Consider the following 14,999-nt stretch of genomic DNA (forward strand, 5'->3'; position numbering starts at 1 on the left):
CACAGAGACACAGCCTCCAGCACCCCTCACTGCTGTGCCCCGAGTATCCCTAGTGTCAAGCACGGCACTCTGTGAACAAAAAGTGCCCCCTAGGCGAAGGAACAGCATCCTAGTCTTGTACCGTGGCAGAAAGAACACCGCGGGGGTTCAGCCAGCTGTGGTTGTGACCAGCACCAGTGTCACCCACGGTTCTTAAGATTAAGCCACCATTGAGTATTTTTTAGTGGAAAAGAGTTTCTTTTCTAGAAGGTTTTGCCGTCTGAATTGGCCAGTCCTCGTGGGGGGTCAGATGCACCTGGTTCAGAAGGTCGATTCTGTGCTCTGCGGACCTGGGCCACTGTCTCCGTGGCCGGAGCTCATTCGCGCTCCAGTCTAACCCGTACGCCTTTCCTTTTCTGCAAGTGCTGAGTTGAGTCCTGCTTCCTGTCCAGGCAGAATCATTTTCCCGGTGGTCATGCATGATTGGCGAACGGGACTTTGCCTCTGTTCTCTGTGGCCCCTCCTGTGTCCGTCTCTCTCCGTGTTCCTGCCGGAGCACAGCTACTGTCCGCTGTGGGATCACTTTTTCCTTGGACATCTAAACAGTGCATTGCATTGGACAGTGCTCCCCAGCAGCCTGACCAGCACTGACCAGGCAGGTGCTAAGTATGGAGGAAGGGAACCACAGGCTCAAGAACACGGCCAAGTCATACCTTCTCTTTCTCTTTGTAGAGTGCGTTTAGTGGAAAGAGGCTCTCCTCACAGCTTGCCCCTGATGGAATCAGGAAAAGTAAGTATTGAAGGAAGAAAGATGTATTTCTCCATAAACCTGAGTCTTAGCATATGAGCTTTGACATTTTAAGAAATGTATTTTTTAGAATATTTTTAACAATAGGTTTGGCCATGAGTACAGAAACTCAAAACAACAGTATTTTAAACAAGTTAGGTTCTTCTTCTCTTTCACAAAAAAGAAATGAAACCTCCAGGGGCCCCAGCACTTTCTGTCTTGTTCTACTTTGCATGGATTCTGTTCCTAAGAGTACCTCAGGGTCAAAAGTGGCTGCTCTAGCTCCAGCCATCGTTTTCACATTCCAGCCAGCAGGAGAAGAAACAGAAAAAGGAGGAAAGGAAAGATGCAGATGAAGTTTTCTGAGTTGCCTTGTGCACACTTAAGTACCGCCACCCAAAGTCCGGTCACACGGTCACACTGGCTGAAAGAAAAGTTAGAAACCTTATATTGGTTCTGAGTGTGTATGGGCCTCGCTATAAACCCAGGTATCGGTTGCTGTGAAAGCAGGCAAGGAAGGGTTATGGTGGGGTGGGGGGAGGAGTAGCTCCTGCCACAGTGGTTATGTTTTGTTTGTTTGTGTGTTTGCTTGTCTTTTTTTTACAAGTTGAGGGTGAGAAGTATATTTCTCCAAAGCGAAGATTTCTTTTTTCATTTTCGGCCCCCGTTGTCCTATCTCTTCTCCACTTGACATAATTCCAGAAGCATCTTATGTCAGTTCTGGATCCTTTATCATCTGTGTCAGTGTGAGCGCCAGTGAGAATTCTTGCTGCTAAGTTGGTTCTCATGGTAGGACCCTGTGCGTACCTGCCCTAACTCAGCCTTGAGCGAGACACAGAGACCAGAGCCACCGTGTCACGCTTCAGACTAGGGGACAGGATACCCGTTCCAAGAGCTCTTACTGAAGCTCAACCCTACAAGGTCCGATTAACTGAACCCACACGGGCTTCATTCCAAATTTGCAGAATCAGCTTTTGCTTCCAGATGCATGTGGTTTCAGTGAAATTCAAAACGCTTCTAAGCCAAACTTCCATTAAGAAGGAGATGGTCGGGGCTCCCGGGTGGCTCAGTTGCTTGAGCGTCCGGCTTCGGCTCAGGTCACGATCTCGCGGTCCGTGAGTTCGAGCCCCACGTCGGGCTCTGTGCCGACAGCTCAGAGCCTGGAGCCTGTTTCGGATTCTGTGTCTCCCTGTCCCTCTGCTCCTCACCCCCTCATGCTCTGTCTCCTCTCTCTCTCTCTCAAAAATAAATAAACATGGGAAAAAATGTAAAAAAAGGAGATGGTTGATACGAATATTACGATAAAAGACAGTGACAGGCAGGAGAACGTTGGAAGCATGATTGAGGAAAGAGAGGGCTGTCCAGGCTCTCTAGTCAGAACACGCCTGACAGCACGGCAGGGGCCACCACCCTGCTCCCTTCCACCACACCTGCCTCACTTTTCGGTCCACACTCATCTCCGAAACCTTGATCCACGAGTGACTTCCTTATTTCAGCACCGACTGCAAACCTCCCCCTTCATCCACATTCACGTGCCATGATGTCAGGCACGATACTAAACACAATTGAAAAGTTAATTGAAATGTCTGAAAATTCCTATTTTTCATGCATCATGCTGAGTTAAGTTGTATCAATCATCCTGTTTCTATTCACATTCTTAATGTTTTTAAGTGTTTACTTATTATTGAGAGAGAGCAAGTGGGAGAGGGTCAGAGAGAGACAGAGACAGAGAGAGAATCCCAAGCAGGCTTCTCGCTGTCTGCGCAGAGCCTGATGCAGGGCTCAATCCCAGGAACCGTGGGATGGACTGAACCAAAACCAAGAGTGGATGCTTAACCAACTGAGCCACCCAGGTGTCCCCAGATTTTTAATGTGAAGATCACTTTAATACAGGCACTATCATTGTAGTAATAATTACAGTAAGATGCGGTTGTCACGCAGTAAAATTATGTTATGGTATGTAATTTTGATTTAAGGCCATACCACTTTCTAGACAGTTTTAGAAAGGAAAACAGGCACGTGGCATAAAGGCCACAGCAAGGTTGATTGGTGTGGCATCTGCCTGTCTGTCCACTGACCAGAACATTCTCCTCTGCCACATAGATCCTCCCGGGGGTTCGGATCATAATTGCCAATCCAGAAACAAAAGGACCGTTGGGCGACTCCCACCTGGGTGAGGTGAGTTCCGGGGTGTCCGCCCGGGTGAGGCGAGCTGCGGGGCGTGCTCAGAGACGGAGCCTCTGAGACCAAATGACCGCCCTGCTGGACGCGCCGGGTCATCCTCAACACCTGGAAGCACCGCTAAGCCTCAAGTCAAGTCACTGGCTGGGAAAGAACCTGAAATAAGCTTTACCGCTAGAACAAGTCACCGAAGTTCAGGGTTGCAAAGCAGATTTCCGTGAGCAAGTGTGAATGGCCCTCTCCAAAGAATTTAGGGCAGAGGATAGTGAACGTACGTGGAATGAGTTTCCTTACGTCCTAGCTCTTGCCTTTCCCGCACGCTTGCCGACTTAGTGCTGAGAAGCGCGTCGGGACAGCCATGGAGAACATGCCCAGGGTACAAGGCCACAGCCTAGAACCATGGAGTGTCAGTAAATGGTCGCAGTTTAGGGAATGACAGGCATTTCTTCTGTCAGAAAGTCAACAGTGGCTTTGACCCATTCGCTCGTATTTAGGAGGAAACCCACGCTGGTTGACCCCCGTTCCTGCTGCCCTAGATCACCCCCTCCCCCACTCAGCCAGTGGGAGGGACATCAGAAAGGGGCACGGTGCACTTACCTTCCCTCCTGTTCTCGGCAAGGCCGAGCCCCTCACGGGCACTGGGTCTAATGCCCACGTCCTTGCTGCCGTGCCACCTGCCCCACATGGTCAGCTTCCCTCCTCACAGAGGTTCCCCAGCTGCCCACAGACCTGCTGCCGTCACTAACAGCTTCTTAAAAACACCACTGCTCAACCAACAGACTCTTTTGTTTTAAGCTTATTTATTTGAGAGTGTGAGTGTGAGTGAGGGGAGGGGCAGAGAGAGAGGGAGAGAGAATCTCAACCAGGCTTCATGCTGACAGCACAGAGCCTGACGCGGGTCTCGACCCCACGAAACCGCAAGATCACGACCTGAGCTGAAACCAAACGTCGGATGCTTAGGCAACTGCAGGCGTTAAGCCTGGTGAGCCCCACGGGCTCCCGTCTAGCAACACGTTTAAAGGAGATTCCTAAGTAAGACCTGTACAGTATTTTATCCCCTCAGTTCTGATCTTCAGACGTGATCGAGAGATTCCCACGAAGCGCTAAGCAGCAGCCCCACCAGAAAAGGCATGTGGTCAGGACTCACCACTGGCGTTTCCTCGGCCACCTGTGATGTGTGCTTGCGCCACTGCGCCGGGGCACCGGGAAGAGGGGTGCAGCGGCTTCGTTTGCTTGGAGGATCGTTGATACACACAGTGTCGTGTTAGCATCAGGTGCACAGCACAGTGATGTGACTCTTGACCAGGACAAGTGTGGTCACCACACAACATGATGACGATTCCATTGCCTACATTCCCTGCGCTGCATTTTTGATCCCCGAGGTTTGTTGACTTCACACCTGGAAGTTTTTACCTCTCGATCCCCTCCCCCCACTCAGCCCCTGCCCACTGCCTCCCCTCTGGCACCACAGTCTATACTCTGTACTTAAGAGTCTGTTTCGGGGCCCCTGGGGGCTCAGCCAGTCAAGCGTCCGACTCTTGGTTTCGACTCAGGCCATGATCTCACGGTGGGTGGGTTCGAGCCCCACATCAGCAAGGAGCCTGCTTGGGACTCTCCCTCTTCCTCTCTCTCTGCCCATCTACCACTCTCTCTGTCTCTCTCAAAATAAATAAACTTCAATCAGTCAGTCAATTCCTAGGAATGAAACTGGGAAGGACAGTGTGCTGTCCTGGGTGCCTGGAGAGGGCGCCAGCCTGTGCCACTGTCTAGCCAGTGGCCTCGGCTCCAGCCGGGCATCAGAGCCCACTTCACTCTGGTTTTCTGAACAGGAACGTGTCTTCACAAGGAAATTTTGTGTCTGAGAAGAAGGAACAAGTTTCATTGCCCTTATACGATGGTGTCACTTTTTCCTTTACTCTGGGGTTGGGTTTGTTCAGCAGGTACTGACTGGGTGGCTGTGGACGTGCCCACAGTGTCTGAGAGCCACGGGACAGTGCAGACAAGGTGGACTGTCTCTCACGCGTCCATTTTTCAGTGTAATAAAATCATGAAAACAACCCAGCTCAGAGCGTCTTTACTTTAAACACTGTGTAGCCCAGAAGACCCTGACTTCTGGTTCTTTTCCCTGCAGAGACAGAATTGCATGCAGTTTTATGCGTGTTTCAGGGACTTAATTGGCTTAACCTCGAGTCTTTTCCATGGCTCTCCATGACTCACATGGTCACCACTGTGAGTCAAAATGTTGCTCTTTCTCATTTGCCCAAGTGTCACACACGCGGGCTGTTTTGTTTCTTGATATTACACACCTTTCCTTCTTGGAGTCGGTTTTGGTTTCTGCTGTTGTGTTGGAATATGTTCCCAAAAGTGTGCAAACCACGTGAAAGGGAAAAATAAATCATAAAAGTTTTCAACATTTTTCCAAATTGCTTTTTAGAAACAATCATTATATTTGAATAAGTGCAAGGAAACTGCTTAGTACAACATCGCTCACTTGATGTGCCTCCTTTCCAACCCTTCCTGTTCTGACGAGCTTCTCCATAGGTGGACAGCTTGGTGCTTTGCTTCGCGCCTCTGTGTTCCCCCCAGAAGCCTGCGTGAGACTCACGTGGCCTTGTTCCTGCCTTGAGGGCGCCTTGATCAGCTGCTGCCTTGCGCCCGTAGTTTCTTCCCCAGGGATGTTCCCGGGTGAACTCACCCAATTCTGTTGCTTCCTGAACAGATCTGGGTTCACAGTGCCCACAACGCCAGTGGCTACTTCACCATTTATGGAGACGAGTCCCTCCAGTCAGACCACTTCAACTCAAGGTTAAGTTTCGGAGACACGCAGACGGTCTGGGCGCGGACGGGCTATTTGGGGTTCCTGCGGAGGACGGAGCTCACAGACGCAAACGGAGGTAAGAGCCCAGGCAGGTGGGTCGAGAAGCCAGGTCCCCAGGCCCTGAGAACTTGTGTGGGTTTGGGACCCCAGCCCCAGGGGCTCCTCGCACATGCTGGCTGCAAACCAGCCAGGAAGCAGCTGAGTACGGAAGAGAGGATGGCGGGTGTGAGAGTGTCCACGCTGAAGCCGCACGTCGTGTCCTTTGTGCTCTCACAGGAGCCAGAGTGTGCCCTGCCCGTGACACCGCGCCCCTAAGTGCAGTGGACAGACCCCCGCCCCTCCTGCAGCCGCCCAGTCCCAACGAGGCCCGCCCGCAACCCCAGCTGGGCGGTGGCGGCAGGACCTGACAGTGTGGCCTGTCAGGAAGGAGAGGTAGCCAGGCGCTCGGGCCGTGGTCGCACGGAGGCTGCTGCTCCCGCCTCTGAGGGCGGCTGGTGCCAGGCAGGGAAGTTACGAAAGATGAAAACGTAAAGTCCTACTTGCTATTACGGCCTCAGCTACCAGTTCTACTCAAAACAGAGGCAGGACTCCGTTATTTCAAAGGATGGGAGCAGAGATTTCTTGGTGAGATCCTGTCAGACCCCAGCCCCAGGAGGTGACTTTCAAGAAGGCTTCCAGACACAGCTGCATGGCGGGAGCTCTGTGAGCCGGGCTGAACTGGCGTGAATTTAGGGGGAAAGCAAAGCACAAACATGTTTTGGCATCGTGTTTGTATCATGTTTGCAATTTGGGAAAACCATAGGCTATTTTATTGGAGGGTGTTATCTGGGATTCCCAGGACCTCCTCAGGAGGTGGGATAGGTCCCACCCTGTGGCATTTGGGTCGGGGGTGCTGGGACAGCGCTGTTGTCCTCAGCTCTGTGACCCCCCCCGCAAAAAGACTGGAGTCCCTGCTGTATTAATAGTTAGAGGCCAGCAAATAAATGTCCTCATCTCATCTGACTTAAAACTGGAAAAGACTTCTTTTCTGGTATTCTGTATGTCGATCGCTTCTTTCAAATACGCTCGGATATACTTACCACCCTAAAGGTTGAGGGTGTCTCCTTACTTTTAGGGAAAGACGGACTGACCGCATGTTGCCACTGTCCGAGGTTTGCATGAGTGAGAAGATGTTTCACGGTTACGTGAGCTAAGGAAATCTTTGTTTATGAGCATTATCAGAAACTCTGCTTTTTTTCCTACTGAGAGGTAGAATGAGTTTAGACCTCATGTGATGACATCAGAGGGAACCAGGTTTAATTTTGGCTCTGCTGCTGCACCCTGACCCTAGGGCTTTGGGAGAGCACCCTGAGGGTTGGGGCGTGTCTGCCGGCCCCACTGGGGCTGAGGGCTGCGAGGAATGTGGGCTGGCCTACTGCAGGTGCACAGAAGCTGGTCCGAGAACGCACTCTACTCCGTGATGTTGAGGTGCGGAGCGACCTTACAGGTGTGAGAGCAGCCCTCCCAGGAGACTGCAGTGCTGGCCCGGCCATTTCCTTGGGAGCACAGCGACCCTGGTAGAAAGGAGCATGCTACCCTCGCTCAGTGGCCCCACTCCTTTGCATCTCGCAGTCAGGAGTAGTTTTAGACTTTTGTTTTTAAGCAGCTCGAGCACCATTGTGGCAAAGTTCACACATGTTTTCCGTTCCCTACACAGAGCGCCACGATGCCCTGTACGTGGTGGGGGCTCTGGATGAGGCAATGGAGCTGCGGGGGATGAGGTATCACCCGATAGACATCGAGACCTCAGTCATCAGAGCCCATAAAAGCGTCACAGAATGGTGAGTAGTGGGTGGGCGTGTGCACAGTGGCACAGGACAGAGACTGTGTGGCATTGGGAATGGACGGGGGGCCTGTGCAGGAGAGCCTCGGCTTTGGATTGTAGACCTTTACCTTTGGTGCTGATAGCCGCAAAAGGGCACTCTTGGCGTAGAGTCCACAGATTGCGTGTTTTCCTGAGAACGATGCGCCTGGAGAGCGAGTCCCGGAAATTGCCACTTACTTGCGTTGAGTCTGCGAGAGGGTCACATGGGGAAAACGGACTGCACACAGGCGCACGAGCAGGCACTTCAGAGTGAGGGTCCTTCACAGGCCGTAAGGCAGAGACGGGAGGCAGTTACACCAGATGCCCTCCAGCAGGCCGGGGGCCCCGGGGCCTGTCCTCCTGGAGCTGGGCTCCCTCCCTCCCTGGTCCATTTGGTTGGCGGTGTTGACGGTGGCCCACGGTGCCTGGGGCTGGCCTGGAGGCCGCAGCGTGGAGCCCTTCCTCAAGCTCACGGAGCGCCTTCACGTGGTGTTTAAGAGTGAAAAGTGGCTCAGCACTCGTAGCTGTAGGTTTGTGCGTTTGGTGGGTCCCGGAGCCAGCAGAGGCCTGACGAAGCTGCTCTCGAACCCAAAGGGAGGCACGTTCCAAACTGTCTCGTGAGCAGTTTTTCCTCGTGGGTAGATTGGCCTGAGATCGTTCATTGCGGCATGTGAGCGGATTGCAGGCTGGTTATCTGTTGGCGTTTACTGAACGGGAACACAGAAAGCTTGGCAGGATGGAAGAGATGGGAGAGCCATCACTCCCCGTACGGTCCTGTGCTTCAGACTTGGACGCGTGCCTGCTCTCCCTGAATCTGCGGAAGCTGCTTGTCCGCTTGCGTGTAGACAGGAGACGGAAGCCCTAGAAAGACCCCGGCCCAGAAGTGGCACCGGGCCGCACCCCGGTTACAGCCTTCCAGCTCTGTGTCTGTGAGAAAATACTTCAGACTGGTTTGCACCGCCTCCCTCTAGCGTTTTCTGTGTAGTTGCAAAGGGCTGTCTGCCCCTCACGGGTCTGTGGCAGGTGCTTCTTGCTGCGCCTTGTGGTTTCTGTTCCAGGGTTCAGGGTTTTGTTCTAAGCACTGCTGTTGCCACCTGCTGTGTGGCCTCACCCGAGGCGTGTCAGGCCCCGTGCTCCGCTCTGTTCACGTGTGCACCGGAAAGATAGCGGCTTGATTGTGCTGGGCTTTGTCTGCCGGCAACCGCCCAGTGCAGCCTACTATGTCGTTCTTGCTCCTTCTTCCTTCCCTCACCGGGCCTGTGCTGCTCCGCCAGCGCGCCCTGTCAGGTATCTCGGACCAAGGCTGACACGTGTGTCACTCGACGTGACTGTGCACAGTGGCACAGTCCCGCTAGCCACATCTTTCCCTTCTCATCCGTCGTCTCCAGAGGTTGACATCTCTGGGCCTAGGAAAGCTCTGTTGGAAGGAGAGAGATGTTGGCCCGCCCACAGCTTCCTGGCAAAGCCCTCCCCCATCCAATACAGAAATCCAGCCTGGTTCCTGATACTGTGTCCTCAGTGTCAAATGCTATAATTAAATTATGCCCAAAGTGGCTACTGTGTGTATCTAACCTGTGATATCACAAACTCAGGATGGGCTCACTCGGGCCATGCAGAGCAATATTTTAGAGTCACAAAGAGTCCCAGCACATCTTGGGAACAGACCTCGGCAGGACTGTTTCCTTGGGTACACGCGCTTATCACCAGGCCAAACCCAGAAGCCGTAATCTGTCGAACACATTCTCTGCTCTTTCCTTCCACGTTAATATATTTACTGGTCATTCTAAACAAGATGTGTGGAGTTTTTTTTCTGAATAAATGTGTTCTGAAGCTGTTAGAAAACATAGTGAGTTTCCCAAACACTTGCTGCCCCATGGAACCTCTGTGCGTCTGGCTGGAGAAGCAGATACCAGCAGCCCCCTGAAGGCCCCTGGAGCCTGGCCTCCTCCTGCACACAGCCCCTTCGCCCCAGGACCCTTCTGGCCTCCGCGGCCAGTGGAGCGTGTGCACCAGGAGCAGTGGCCACTAACGCCCTCTTACTACCGCTTTCTAACGACCAACCGTAAAAGTTCAGGTGGCTGGCAGCGTAAAGCAGCACCAAGCTTAGGCTTCCACAGACTGGCCGGACCAAATACTCTGGGTGACCTTCCATTGAAAGATCCCAAGTAGAATACTTCTGGGCCCATCTCTGATGTTCTTAAGGAATTGTTCCCCATACAGGTCACCTCTTGCTGCATTCGACTCATCCCAGACTCAGTACTAGAAACAGTTACTGTGCCCCCGTGTGTGCAGTTGCCCCCTGGGTTAGCTGGTCCCAGTGTGACGGGACCCGTGGTCAGCTGCACACAAAGCTGGCGGTTCTTCTCCATGCTGCTCCTGCTCCCTCAGTGCCCCCCTCCCACTGTGGCACAGGCAGGGCAGACCAGCCCCAAAGCCCCAGCTGCTCTCCAGCCTCTGCTGACTTACCCCTGGCCTCATTGCATACCAGCCCCAGGCCCAAGGGGGGGACACAGGCTTCACCTTAGGGGCACAGGTGCTGAGGCTCCTGTGCTACCCGACCGCGGCGTGTCCCTCGGCAGCGGCTGAGGGCAGAGGGCAGGGCCGCTGTCAGGGTGATGCCTAGCACAGAGATCACGTGCACGCGCAGCAGCCACCATGAGTGCCGCCGTTAGAAAACGCCAGCGACAGGCTTGTGTGCGGCACTTAATGAGCTGATGGCCGTGGGCTCAGAGAGATGGTCAGCGCACAGGCACATCCAAAAAGAGCCAGATGGATGGGACTTGTTGACAAGAAAGCCTAGTTGTTCAATAAAAACCTCGCTGTATAGTGATGATTTTCTCTCTCTTCCAGCGCTGTGTTCACCTGGACAAATTTGCTGGTGGTGGTGGTTGAGCTTGATGGGTCAGAGCAAGAAGCCTTGGACCTGGTCCCCTTGGTGACCAATGTGGTCCTGGAGGAGCACTACCTGGTGGTGGGGGTGGTGGTTGTGGTGGACATCGGTGTGATCCCCATCAACTCCCGGGGAGAGAAGCAGCGCATGCACCTGCGTGATGGGTTTTTGGCCGACCAGCTGGACCCCATCTATGTGGCCTACAACATGTAGTCTCGTCTCTGGCTCCCATGGACCTTTCCAGGGAAAGAAACGTTTTTCTCAGTGTCACTGAAGTTTGCAGACACGAGGGCAACATTCACTGGGATGGAGCCTTTGGTCACGCCTCAGCGAGACTCCACAGCAGTCCTGGTTGGCATGGGGGTGAAATGTGAAATGTGAATTTACCACTGAAGTTTGCTCAGAAGGACTTTGGATTACTGCCTTCAGTTTGTTGGAAAACCCATTTCAAAAACTTTCTTTTCTTTTTTTTTTTTTTAATTATTGGATAAGTGCTTTCTTCGTAAATGTGGTATTTTGTTAAGCCAAAATAGCAATTAAAAAATATTCTGCCCTCAAGATGGGTTCTTTTAAACAATTTATGTAGTGTGACAAAGAATTGTTTTCTCTGTTTAATGTGTCATGAAATCTTAATGACATGGACCTTGTTACTGATTTAAGCCATTGCTAGATCTTATCCTTTTAGGAAAGTTTGTTGAGGTACGAGGAAACCTTCCAAATAGCACCTTCCAATTAGATTTTAGCAGCTTTCTTTGTCAGAAATGTACTGAGGAAACAAAGGCTAGATACGGCCTTGGAAGTTAGCATAGAGTGAGAAGGAATTATACATAAGGTGTATTTCGGCAACTATCTTGCAGATAACTTTGTACTAAACTAAAAAGATAAAATAAGTTAACTTCTTCATATGTAATTATGTACAAAACGTTTAATTTATTTTGATCTCTTTAGAAGTATAAAAGAGAAAAAACATTCAAGAACATTAAAGTCTTGTAATGTTTGCTAATATAAAAAAGTGTTGTATTATCTTGCGTGGATAGTATCACAACAAATATATATATATGAAATATAAATTCACTAATGAACAAAGGAGATTTTAAAGTTTAAAATGCAGAACCTGTCACTTGCATGGTGTCCCCTCCACTGTACTGTAGATAAAGAGAGATTCTCTCACACCCACTTTGCTGATGTGAGCAATCACAGATTGCCGGTAGCCCGGTCTAAATGTTTCTTCTAGAACCAGAGACCAGCAAGTGAAGTTATTGCCATCTCAGAGATGGGGAAGGAATTTGAGGCTAAATGTGCACTATCTTTCCTTTGCTGTGGGGGCAACAGCGAACGGTGTGCCAGCATGTGCTTAGTACACGGAGCGGGCATTAGGGAAGGCAGGTGTGTGTGGCACTGTTCTCTTAGCTGCAAGAATTCGCTGCACAACGTTCCTCATCATTTTTGTTAGTGTCACCCCTTTTGGTCCTTGGTATGAAAAGGAACGATATTCTGTGGTCATTTGCACTGGGTTGTGTTGATTCCCCTCAGATGGCCACTGTATGGAGTGGACAGAGTGTCCGGAACAGCTTTAAGGGAAAAGACTCACCTAGGAGATCGTCTCCTCGGCCAGCTCTCTGGGGTTCCCTGCCCCGGCGTGAGCAAAACCCACAGGGAACTCGCATGAGCTGCCCCCGGACTCCTAACAGAGCCACTGGCTGGAGCAAGAAAGCCTCACAGCTGCCTTCATCTCGCCACCTGTGGATAACACGTTTCTGATTTCCGTCTCTTGCTGCTGCTGCTGCTGCTGCTGCTGCCTCACACGCCTTCCAATTTTCATGTCTCACCTGTACACTCCTTGATTGAATTGGCCCATCTGTGTCCAGCCAAGAAGAGGTGTCAGCTGTCCAAGCGTGATTTATCTCGTAACTACCCCAATATGACCCCGCAGTGGCTCTCGTTGCTAGAAATGCATGACCAAGATTGTTGCTGGGCAAACTTTAGATTCTCTTTTCGTTACATTGTAGGCAATGTCTTCACCTGCCTTTGCTATATGCGCCAGCAGTAAGCCCTTTGCTAAAAGAGAGTTTTGTTTGACTTCCGAGATCCAAGGCTACTTGTTTTCTTAAAATTTTAAGTGGCATTTTTAAAACTTTGTCTGCATGTGGGGTGCATCCTTCCATCTCCACAAATTAGTTGATTTTTAAAATATTATTTGACTTCATTGCTGTGTGAATATTTCTACACGCTTCAGATACACATTCCTACAGTCTTCTGCTTCCTACGAGGGGCGGGGGGAATCCCCACCACACACAGAAAAAAGACATTTTCTTACACATACCAACCTTGTTTAAGGGGAAGGATGGTTTAAGGCTTCAGATCATGTACTGATTAGGAAACACAGTTGCAGGAGAACTTGTGAGGTCTAGCTGATGTCGGAAGCAAACAAACCAGGTGTCACTTCCAGTAGGACCTTCACATGCAAGGCGGTGCGGTTGTGAACATGGTTAGTGACGTCCTATCATCTCTCATGTTAGAGTTGAGGTCAAAGGGTTGGGGGCTGGGATCAAAGGTCATTCATGCAAGAAAAAGGAAAGGAAACCCGTTTCAGCAATAAAGAAGGATCGTTCTGTATTAGAAATTGTGCTGTAGATAAATCATTCATGAGAATGTAACAATGTTTGTCTTGTGACCTTGTGCTTTTGAAGTCAGACAAAACCGTGTAATCAACATGCACAAAGAAGGGTACACAATGAACATTGAAACACAGACCTAACCCAACAGGGCGGCTTCCTCATGGTGCTTGTTTATTATATATATTTAATCCTGCTTGACACTTTACCCAAGGGAAACTGTCCCTTTTATCAGTTGAATGTTAGCAGCGTTATTTCATAGAGTGTGGTGACTGGTTAGAGAAATTCATGTACTCAACCAATCACGGTTTCAAACAAAATTTTTATGTGCAAAGGACGGCAACCTTCTCATATGTTAAACCACCAGTAAGCTTTGTACATCTGTGATAACGCCTGTTTTATATTCAAATGAACAAATAAAAGCTTTTATTTTTGTTGCTCTGAAAATAGCAGTTTCTTAATTGGTCCCCTGGAAAACTGTCTGGGACAGGTTCAATCCCAGGAAGGAAGTGACTCCTGCAGGGAAATGGGAAATGTATCTGACTCTGTTTACATAATTTGTTGCATTACTTATTAGTACAGATAATCATACTTTGAACAATGTTTAAATTTTGATGTGGGCATTTATTGCTTAAAAAATTCCTATGGCAACATGTTTTGTGAAATGTTTTTTTTTTAATTCTTTTAAATATATCTAAATATATTTGTTCACATTTGCTGGAAGTGTACAGATTCTTGCTAGATTTGGGGGACAAAGAGTAAGCCTGAGTCCTGTGTGCAAATACTTTGTCAGCTGTATGACAGGGGACCTCTGCATGTCAGGAAGTAGGACCAGCTGACTCTTCCAACCCAAGTTGTCTTTGTTCATCTGACGACCAGAAGCTCTTGTCTTTTGCCCAAGATCTGAGAATTCTTTCAGGTTTGTGTCGCAAGGGCAGGGGCAGGCGCACGGACCTTCAGCCTGGTGGTTCTCAAGAACTCAGCTGTATACACACCAAAACCAGTAGACCTCAAATGTGCGCCGCGAAGCGCCCGCGGGGCAGCGGCCCCCGCGCCCCGCCGTTCGCCCCTGAGCACCCCTGCCTGTGGCGGTGGAGACGCCCCACGCGGGCGCCTCGGACCTCGCGAGCTGGGGGCCCGAGACCCGCTGACAGACACGTGGTCCTGAGCGGCCATGCTTCGGACGGCGCATGCGCGAGTGTGCGTGCGTGCGTGCGTGCGTGCGTGCGTGCGTGCTTTCAGCTGTGGCGGCCCGCTCCGCGCGCTGCAGCTCCACGGCGGTGGGTTCCCGGACCCGGCCGGCGACAGCCTCGGGCAGCTGGGTCTCGCCCCTGTGCGGTCGTCTGCCCTGCGGCCTCCTGCGCGTGCGGACGGAAGGCCCCCTCACGCGTGCCCCCCGTGTGCGCCCCCGCACCGTAGTAGCGTGTCGGGCCTCTAGACCCAGTGGGGGGTCCGGAGCCACCGGGCGGGACAGAGGTCGGCCGCGTTCCCGACGCTGTCACCGGGGCGTGAGCGTCCCGCGCACCTGCCATCCGGGCTGGCAGTGGGTAGGGGAAGCCTTCGTGGTTTGGCTGTGTCTGCCGCCCCCACGGCATAGATCTCTAGGCACACGACCCCTGCAGGTCGGCCCGTAGGCCTTCCTCCCCTGAGGCTCCGTTCTCGCGCGTGTGGGGACCGAGCCCCGAGAGGGAGACCGTGAGTGGCAGGCGGGAGGGTGGGGCACGGCGTGTGGTGTGGCGGGGGGAGATGCGTCCACCGCCCCGAGGACAGCGTGCAGGCCCCGCCTGCACTCCTCCAGGAGCGGGCTGGAGCACTGACTTGGGAGGGAGGAGAGTGAGCGGGAGGAAGAGCCCGCCGGTGCCCAGTGCCGAGGAGGGCGGGGGCGG

At 51.7% G+C, this 14,999-nt stretch overlaps 1 protein-coding gene across 7 annotated transcripts in view; it reads left to right on the forward strand.

Annotated features, from left to right (window-relative positions):
• DIP2C (DIP2 acetate--CoA ligase C (putative)) overlaps nucleotides 1–13,560 on the forward strand; it is a 415,544-nt gene extending 401,984 nt beyond the window's left edge. For all 7 annotated transcript variants that reach the window (XM_086715073.1, XM_086715079.1, XM_086715076.1 and 4 more), the window contains 5 exons: nucleotides 712–769; nucleotides 2,870–2,944; nucleotides 5,667–5,841; nucleotides 7,462–7,585; nucleotides 10,459–13,560. In XM_086715073.1, coding sequence (XP_086571199.1) covers nucleotides 712–769; nucleotides 2,870–2,944; nucleotides 5,667–5,841; nucleotides 7,462–7,585; nucleotides 10,459–10,711 — 685 coding nt within the window. In that variant the 3' untranslated portion in view covers nucleotides 10,712–13,560. The remainder of the gene's footprint in view (nucleotides 1–711; nucleotides 770–2,869; nucleotides 2,945–5,666; nucleotides 5,842–7,461; nucleotides 7,586–10,458) is intronic.
• The last annotated feature ends 1,439 nt before the right edge of the window (nucleotides 13,561–14,999 follow it).

Source organism: Puma concolor, chromosome B4, assembly GCF_028749965.1.
Source record: "Puma concolor isolate L17-30 chromosome B4, mPumCon1.1.hap2, whole genome shotgun sequence".
In the NCBI taxonomy this organism is placed as follows: domain Eukaryota; kingdom Metazoa; phylum Chordata; class Mammalia; order Carnivora; family Felidae; genus Puma; species Puma concolor.